At 37.2% G+C, this 9,865-nt stretch overlaps 1 protein-coding gene across 1 annotated transcript in view; it reads left to right on the plus strand.

Moving 5' to 3' along the window:
* mgat4b (alpha-1,3-mannosyl-glycoprotein 4-beta-N-acetylglucosaminyltransferase B) overlaps window positions 1–8,011 on the plus strand; it is a 106,657-nt gene extending 98,646 nt beyond the window's left edge. Inside the window, exons 13-15 of the mRNA XM_048176018.1 lie at window positions 2,930–3,017; window positions 4,433–4,545; window positions 6,342–8,011. Coding sequence (XP_048031975.1) covers window positions 2,930–3,017; window positions 4,433–4,545; window positions 6,342–6,365 — 225 coding nt within the window. The 3' untranslated portion in view covers window positions 6,366–8,011. The remainder of the gene's footprint in view (window positions 1–2,929; window positions 3,018–4,432; window positions 4,546–6,341) is intronic.
* The last annotated feature ends 1,854 nt before the right edge of the window (window positions 8,012–9,865 follow it).

The following is a 9,865-nucleotide window of genomic DNA, read 5'->3' on the forward strand; positions in this document are numbered from 1 at the left end:
TCTGTGCTGAAACACCATCTCAACCAGCTCAATACTGCAGTCAGGGTTGGAAATATAATGCAGTCGCAAGATCTCTTTGGCATGGTTCCTGTTTGAGCAGATGTCAAGAGCTGAATTTATCATATTTGGCTTAGAAACTGTTTATATTATTATTATTGCCCATACTTAGGGTTATGAACTTAAATCTCTAACCTGAAGTATTAAACGTGCCATGTAGCTACAGACACGCTTGCTTGAGAGCTGCAGTTTTGGAGATGTTCTGATCTAGTCGTCTAGCCATCACAATTTGGCCCTTGTCAAACTCGCTCAAATCCTTACGCTTGCCCATTTTTCCTGCTTCTAACACATCTTTGAGGACAAAATGTTCACTTGCTGCCTAATATATCCAGCCACTAACAGGTGCCGTGATGAAGAGATAATCAGCGTTATTCACTTCACCTGTCAGCGCTCATGATGTTATGCCTGATCGGTGTACAACACCTAGAAATCCCAAAAAAGTATCCGTGTACTTTCTTCACCGTTTGTCTAATGACAGTCAGAATGAGAGCTGACAGATGTGAACCCGATACTTGTTGTGACGAACACAACGGATATATTGCGTCAGACAGCGAGAGTTCGAGAAAGCAAAGCAGTGGAGATAAAGATATACTTCTGTTTTATGAGCTAATGGAACCGTACTGACACACCGTAATAAAATGTGACCTGCTGTGTGTGCGGTCGTCGCGGAGGAAATATTTTCCCCCGAGGGAGAGCAGACGAGGGGCGGCACTGTGATTTAAGATTACAGCCGGAAACGGACCTTCACCACAAGATTAATCGTGGGATTTTCTAAGAGCGAGAGCCTGTCGCCCTTTAATATCTCTCATCCCCTCACGGGTTTTTGCTTCTCCTCCCTGCCGGGTTGTTATATCTCTCTTTTCTCCTCATTTCCCTCTTTGTAAAGCTCCCTTTAGGGACATTTATGGAATTCAGCCGGATATAGGAAATTATCAGGCAATGCTCTGGAGAAAAGAGTATTTGTGGTCTGTTTTATGCTGTTAATGCAGTTTAGGAAATTAGAGCGTCGCTCTGCTGGGGGTTTTGAACGTATTTGTCTTCTCTTGGGCCACATCAGAGAGTTTCGGTCCAAGAAGAAGCCTTGTTTCAGTTGCCAGGAATGCAGACACAATATGTGTAAACCCAGTATCTAGTGTTGTTTGCTTACACAGTTATTCATGGGCTTTTTTATTCAGAGAGGATAGTAGAGAGCAGACAGGAAAGCATTGGGCGCAGGATCGGTAAAGGACCTTGAGATGGGAAATGAACTCGGGTTACTCGCCATATGTCGCCGCATTAACCTCTAAGCTATCGGCACCGACATAGTCTGTGAAGTTTAACTGATCATCAATCACAACTCCAAGGTTCCTGGCTGTCCTGGATGGGGTTATAGTTGATAAACCTAGCTGAATGGAGAAGTTGTGATGAAGTGACCACAAGGTTGAGTTGAAGGTGGTGGTCCTTCATCCAGGCGGTGACAGATGCGTCAGACAGGCCGAGATGTGAGCAGCTATCGTTGAAATCATCAGTGATAGGAAAAACCATGTTTCTGAATGAGTGATGACCTGTAGATGCAGAAGAGAAGTGGTCCCAGTACCGAGCCCTGAGGCACTCCAGTAGCAAGATGTTGTGACTTAGACACCTCCAAGATACTTTGAAGGACCTACCTGAGAGGTAAGACTGGAGTGTGGCTCCTGAGATGCCCATTGTCAACAGGAACAACTGCAGTGAATGCCTGCGTTGATCTTCCTCCCTCTAAATGTCATCTCAGGGCTCCTGCGTCACTTCTCTTTAAGGCTTTCTTCACGCTTTAATTGCTTTTGCTGTCATTTTTATTTTATCTTGACAGAAAAGCAGAAACACAGATTGGTTCAATATTTCACTTTCAGAAGAATCTCTGGCAAAACTGACATTTCTAATAAAGGAATATCACTTCAGATCTGGCAAAACATACAATTGCACTCGCTTTCATAAACCGGTCATTCATATAGAGAGATTATTGCATGCAACAGAATAACGGCCATATGTTTTCACACAGTGATGCCAAATTTTTACATTTTATAAAGAAAAGAGTTGCGTTTGTCTATGCAAAACTAATCAAAAGTGCTGTGGGTGGTTGCTAGGATGTTCTGGGTGGTTGCTAGGTGGTTTTTTAAAACTGAAGTCTCTATAGATATGGCTGGGGTTCCTAAGAATATAAGAATATGGGAATGGGGATGTTAATTTCTGCAAATATTATTTAATGCATCAAGAAATAACTCAAAAGTAGGCAGAAGTAGCAATAATAATGTCTTTTCGACACGCCTTTTGATTGGCGTAACAGTGTATGATCATGCAGGTGTAATTGTGTTAAGAAGTATAAATACTTTTGATACTGACATTGTATCAAGAAGTATACCTCGGATACTAAATGTTTTAACTAGTCATTTTATTACTTATTTATCAATTTTTGAACAAGTACATAACCAGCCAGTGTTCAGTGTTCTATCTCCTTATGATTCCAATGGTACTTGTTTCCCTGGGAAATTCGATCATGCCTTATTTTGGTCATAATTCCAAGACTATAATCTATGATTCTGAAGTACAGTATCCACACTTGTGCGGTGACTGACAGCAAACATTAGATTCATCCGCTCTGAGGAGCCATGCCAATGCACAACCCACGAAAAGATGATAATTCCACAAATAACTGCAATTGCAGGTTTCAACCAGAGATGGCGACAAAGAGGCAAAACTTACAGACTGCAGTTTTAATGATAAATAAAAACATTTGCAGTTCAGTTTGCTTGAAAAACAGAGTAGAGCTTGTGTATTTGTCTGTGTGAAGAACAGATGTGAGTGAGTGGAGAGAGTTTACGTGCTGAAACACTCCAACACGTTTGTCCCTCTTCAGAATATTCAGTCGGAGAAAGAAGCACTGAAGGAGGGGAGAGAGAAGACGCCGAAGTACCAGCGCACAGAAGACGGCTTCATCAGAATAGGTGAGCTGCACCTGCTGTGAAGAGCACACTAAATATAGCAGCATGATTCAGCACATAAAGAACATTCATGCGCTGAAAATGCTGAAAGAAACCGTGATTGTGGTTATGAATGACTGATGTCAGCTTGTTGTTGTGTTGGTTTGCTTTAAATAAGATATCTTTAGTCTTGTTTTATCATCTTGAACCTCATATAAATGATGCAATATCATATGGCGCTATTAAAACGTCCTCCACAGTGACATTCTCCTGAGAGAACGCCAGAACGCCCACTTCTGAAGCGCTTGCATGAGGAGAATTTGACTCATGGAAAAGATGTTTGTGTGAATTTAGACTGGGTTGAACATACTGATTTAGAGATTTTAATCAATTTTGATGGACCAATATTGATTCTTAAATCCCAAGATCAAAACTTCACTAAACATTATTTTTAGCGCCTCCTATTCAAAAAAAATCACAGTAAGCTTAGTGCTTTGTTGAAGTCTTAGCTTTTAAATTCTGTAAGTTTATTAAGAAATATAAACAATAAATACTGTTTTGTGGCTCTTTAATCAGTTCAAGCGCATGTGAATCGATCATCTCTTCCTCTAGTTACAGCATGAAATAAACGTGAATGAACATCAGAAGGTATGTTGAAAGATTCAGAACAATTTACTGAAATGAATCATGTCTCATCAGTGTTTCAACCACAGAAAGACGTCAATAATATCACATTTACAGCAGAAAAGCCGTTAAATGTCCATAAACTCATTCGTCAGCTAGAAAAATAACCCTAGAGAGCAGAATACCTGATGTATATCCGAATGAATCAATATCAAATCGAATCGTGTTGTGAAATTTGAACCAGTAACCAGCCGTAGTGTGAATCGTTCACTCCTCAGGCCTCGCTTTCCGTCTTTCTCTTGCTCCCTTTCCAAATCCAAGGAGAAAATCCCAGCAAATCTTTATTTTGAAACGTCTGAACTGTTTTTGATCTGTTTGCCTCTCTCACTCTTCTCATGATTATGTATGGATGTGTCTGATTGCTGTGCCTCAGGGTTTATTGAGGCCCGTCCCTCGTGACAGAGCGTTAGATTTCCCCTTTAGTCATTAATGCGCTGAATATAATCCAGACAGACGCTTCGGAGAACTCGTGCAGAAAATGCATGTTAATCATTCAAAATATTTATCATCCAAAAAATCCAAATGACATTTCATCCTGCTCTCCTGTATGCTGGTTTATTTGATGTGTTTTGTGTGTAGTTCATTTCACACGAAAATCCTTCATTACAGTGTTGCTCACAATATTCTATTAATGGTTTGTTTTTCTGCTGAATCAATTAAAGTTTGGCACGATCTGCCTCTGCCTCTTGTTCGCCACATCTCAGAAGACTTGTTATGCAAATGTTTTGAAGAGCTTGTGTTGATTCGTCCCTCAGGGAAGTTTGAGAACGGGATCGCGGAGGGCGAGGTGGACGCTTCCTTCGGCCCGCTGGAGGCTCTGCGGCTCTCGGTGCTGACCGACTCTCCTGTGTGGGTCATTCTCAGCGAGGTACACATCACATCTGCTGCTCTGCTGTCAAACTTAGATAATTAATGTGGTTCAGATGACATAATATTTTGAGTTTCTGTTGATTAAATCAACCGCCTTCATTGTATTATTGAACTCAAATGAACTTAAAAAAGTAAGTTACCTGGTTGCCTTAAAACTTTAAGTTAAACCAACAATTATTTTTACAATGCATTCACAACTACTGACTTACATCTACAACCAACATACTATTCATCTAAAGGGGAATATTTATATACAGTACCGGTCAAATGTTGGGAAATATTATGTTTTTTTTATGTTTTTGAAAGAGTCTCTTCTGCTCACCAAGGCTGAATTTATTATAAATACAGTAAAAACAGTGAAATATTATTATAATGTAAATCAGCTGTTTTCTATGTGAATATATAATAAAGTGTAATTTATTCCTGTGATCAAAGCTGAATTTTCAGCATCATTACTCCAGTCTTCAGTGTCACATGATCCTTCAGAAATCATTCTAAAATCATTTCTTATTAAAGAAATGAATACTTTAATTCAGCAAATGCACATTAAATACATTTCTGAAAATAAATGTTGTTCGGTTTGCACAAAAATATCGATAATAATCATGTTTCTTGAGCATCAAATCATCATATCAGAATGATTTCTGAAGGATCATGTGACACTGAATACTGGAGTAATGATGCTGAAAATTCAGCTTTGATCACAGGAATAAATTACACTTTACTATATATTCACATAGACAACAGTTTATTTACATTATAATAATATTTCAAAATTTTTACTCTATTTTTGATCAAATAAATGCAGTTTTGGGGAGCAGAAGAGACTTAAAAAACCTTAATGTTTCCAAACTTTTTGACTGGTAGTGTATATATGTATTTGTTTACATTTTTAACATAAAAATATAAGGTGGAAATGTCAGTGTCACCTTTATTTAAATAGCACCATTAAAAAACACGATTGTTGACCAAAGTGCTGTACAATATATCAAAAGGCTATCAAAATTAAAACCATATAAAATATAACAGATTACAAACACAGACAAAATCAACTATGAAGATGTTTTACATATTTTACATACAATTTTACAGATAGTAAATCAATAAAAAGAGCAACAAGATATTATATAATAGTAAGATAACAAATAAGGAACTGCATTTTAGTTTATATTAACTTCTGTTATAATTTAATATAATTTATATGTAATGTATAATTATACACTTTCATTCATTTTCGAAAAAATCTCTTCTGCTCACCAGAGCTACATTTATTTGATCAAAAATACATTAAAAATTGTGAAATATTTTTATAATTTAAATGAAATGTTTTCTATGTGAATATATAGTAAATATATTCCTGTGATCAAAGCTGAATTTTCAGCATCATTACTCCAGTCTTCAGTGTCACATGATCCTTCAGAAATCATTCTGATATGATGATTTGATGCTCAAGAAACATTTATGATTATTATCAATGTTGAAAACAGTTTCAGATTTGTGTGGAAACTGTGATACATTTTATTTTTCAGGATTTTTGATGAATAGAAATCTGAAAAAACAGCATTTATTTGAAATAGAATCTTTTGTAACATTATAAATGTCTTTACTCTCACTTGTTTTGATCAATTTAGTGCATAAAAATAATATTTTGTATTATTTGTATGTTATATGTGTTATAATTTGTATTTTAAATATATATATGTGTGTGTGTGTGTGTATATATATATATATATATAGCGTAGTATTTTTGTCATTTGTAAAGTGATCATGACAGTTTTCCTCCTCCTCTCTCAGATTTTCATCAAGAAAGCCGAGTGATGATGTTCAGCAATACCTCACGTGTTCAGCAGCTCTCTGGTGCAGGATGGCGTCTGCTCAGCACCTCCACAGGAGCTCCTCACACCAGTTTCTTTAGCTTGGTCCAACAGCGCCCTCTGCTGGCGACAAGCTGTTACAGCAGGGCAGAGAATGCCAGACGGTGGCTGATGACGGACACACACAGACACGCAGCTCGTGCCGTCAGACGCGCCGCTCCTGCTGATGACGACTGTCTTTTGTAAACTGTATTTATATGTATATATGCCCATGGCTGAGCTGATGTAATTACACTGGTATGTTGTCAAGGGCTTCCTGGACGGAGAAACTTTGACATTCAACTAATGCTGCTTTGGAATGGAAGACTCTTCTTGATTTCCTACTCGAGATTTGATTTTCAAAGTTCAGTTTGTGCTGTTAATTAGTTGACAAATGCTTCTGTTTAGGCTACTCCAAATGGTGTGTATTTATTGTATTTATGAGGATACATTAAGAGTACACACACGTGATAGATGCGTGTTAGTTCCTCCAGATCGGCCCAAAAGATCCCTGATGATGAACGAGAGACGTTATTGTAACTAGAGTATGCTGCAGAACTCTTCTTCTTATAATTAAAAGGAAAACAAGAGGGAAGCCTTCGGAACGTTTTATTTATACATGTATTTTTTATTATTATTATTATTATCATTTTTTACTTTCCAGACACATTGCAATATGTTTTTTCCCTCTTCCTGCCTTAATGTGACGCAGACACAGTGCTGATGTGAGCGGAAACAGATCTATAACATCAGACAGGGAACGTTCTCAGAATGTTCTCTCAAAGTTATGAGCAAACGTTCTTCCAGTAACGTTAATAGAATGTTTGTTTAAGGTTATCTGGTCTCAAAATGTTAGTACAAAACCATTATTTATAGATCTTTTTTTCCCGAAACATTTTATTTGGATGTTCATCTAACGTTTTTTAAATGTTTGGCTACTCCTTGTTACAGAACGTTCGGAGAACATTCATAGAACATTCATAGAACATTCATAGAACATTCATAGAACATTCAGAGAACATTCAGAGAACGTTCAGAGAACATTCATAGAACATTCAGAGAACGTTCGGAGAACATTCAAAAGTAACGTTGCCATGCAGAATGATAAAATAGAATGTTCCCTTAACGTCCACATAACCAAGAATGTTCAGAGAACGTTTCCGTAACGTTATGGAAACGTTAGCCAAGCGTTCTCTGAATGTTTCCTGCCAGAAACATGACTTAAAATCTGTTCAGCTCAGTGTGAATCGATGCACTGGTATTTAGACGCTCAGTTTGCTCTCGGAAAATATGAATAATTAATATTTATCAGATGCTACATAAATTTGCCAAGGGTTCTGATATTTATCCATGCCTTACAATGATTCGCTGTTTAGTTTAACAAAACAAGAGGACACCACTGCTGGATAGAGCTCAATCGAAGCCTTCAGAGAACGTTTGTGCAGTAGGACAACACCATCTGAAGAACCAATGAGGATTAGCAGGAGGGTCACGTGACTCGCGTCCCAGCAGCCCCTCAGCTTTCACTGTCCCTTCATTGGTTTCTCTTGATTAGTCCATCTGAAAATGTAATGCTCAGCTGATTTGAATAAAGTCAAAGTCCAAACTTGACCTCAGTGTTTAAATGTTGTTATGCAAAGTACTGTTTGAGCAAGACGAGCTCTTCAGATGTATAAGTCGAGATATCCTCTCTTATATATGTGGAAGTGGCTCTGAATGTGTCTTTGACCCATCTTCTTCAAGATTAACCCCCAACATGAGGCGTGTTGAGAGTGAACTCGTCTCACTCGACCGGCGGCTCCACCGCTCTCACTGCTGATGGAAATGAGATGATGACCACCTGAAAGATCAAGGGTGTGTCCTAAACACTGGAGGTCAGTTTCACTCGCATGACAGTAAAGATCCAGTCACTAATCCACACACTGAAACTGTGAAACTGACATTACATCAGCTGGAGAGAGTCCAACATCATTTACTGTGTGATTTACTTTCTTCTGTGGAACATAGAATTATCGATTTTTCTTTTATGCCAAAAATCATTAGGATATTAAGTAAAGATCATGTTCCATGAAGATATTTTGTAAATTTCTTATCATAAATATATCAAAAATGTATTTTTGTAAGTGGATATGCATTGCTAAGGACTTCATTTGGACAAAAGGTGGTTTTCTATACATCTTAATTTCAAAACATTGACCCTTATGACTGGTTTTGTGGTCCAGGGTCACGTATATCACCAGTTATTATCGCAGAATGAATGTTAATATGGTCTTGAATTATGCATTTTAAAGCCTTGCCAGTTAAACTTCTTATTCAGATGATGTTCTGACATGAGCTTACACCCGAAACGCACTAAAACACACTAAAATCCTGTCGCACAGCGTGTGAGTACTGAAATAAGTTCTCTTTCACACAGTGGTGTAGTCTAGTTTTTTGTAGTGAGTATACTATGATTTTTCCCTCCCAGCCTCATACTCACCCGTCCCAGAGCGACACCCCATAAGCACTGCCACACTCACTAATGAATATAGTATGCATCTGATCTAGGCTACATGTAATTTAGAGCATTCTGAAAGACTTAAATCTGGGGACACAAGACTTTAACATCCAATGACATTTACAGCTGAAGAGAATGGATGATTTTCTACTGTTTAGTGTCAATCACCATCTAACTCAGCCAGTTGACATAGCCTTAGATGTTATATGAATATGATCCCTGCATCATAGGTTTTATCAGCTGGCAAGTTTAAATGCACATTTAAGAGTGCAAGTTGCAACTATTATTACAAAATGCTGGGTTAAAAACAACCCAAGTTGGGTTGAAAATGGACAAACCCAGCAACTGGGTTGTTTTAACCCAACTATTGTGTAAAAATAGCTGTATTGCTTGCTTAAAATGAACCCCAAATAGGTTGGAAATTTACATTTATGAATATTAAATATAATAATTGAACAATAAACACTTAAATAGTTTATTAATAAATTATCACCTTTTGATTATTGTTGCCTCTATAATTGTGTCTGATTTTTAATTTCCAATCTATTTTGGGTTCATTTCAAGCCAGCCATATAGTAATTTTTAAACAATAGTTGAATTAAATAAAACTACCCAGCAAGTTGGGCAAACATTTAACCCAGCATTCTTTCCATTATTGTAACAATAATGGAAAGATGAGGCTTATCAGTATGTCACAATATAACCCCGTTTGGACTTTATTTTCTGTTTTTCTGTAGTTTTTCCCTGTGATTTCCTGCCAATCTGTCATCATATTTATGCATTTAAATTCACTAACTTGAAATTCGATTTAATATCAGTTATTTTGGATATAGCTACATAACAAATTTGCTCAAGAAAAAAAAAAAGCTCAACTAATGCTGTAAATGGGAATCATTTGGTATTACATTAATATTGAAGGTTAAAATGAAGTGATTTGTATACAAATTTAAACTACACTTGAGGAAATT

This window comes from Megalobrama amblycephala, linkage group LG23 (genome assembly GCF_018812025.1).
Source record: "Megalobrama amblycephala isolate DHTTF-2021 linkage group LG23, ASM1881202v1, whole genome shotgun sequence".
Taxonomy (NCBI): Eukaryota; Metazoa; Chordata; class Actinopteri; order Cypriniformes; family Xenocyprididae; genus Megalobrama; species Megalobrama amblycephala.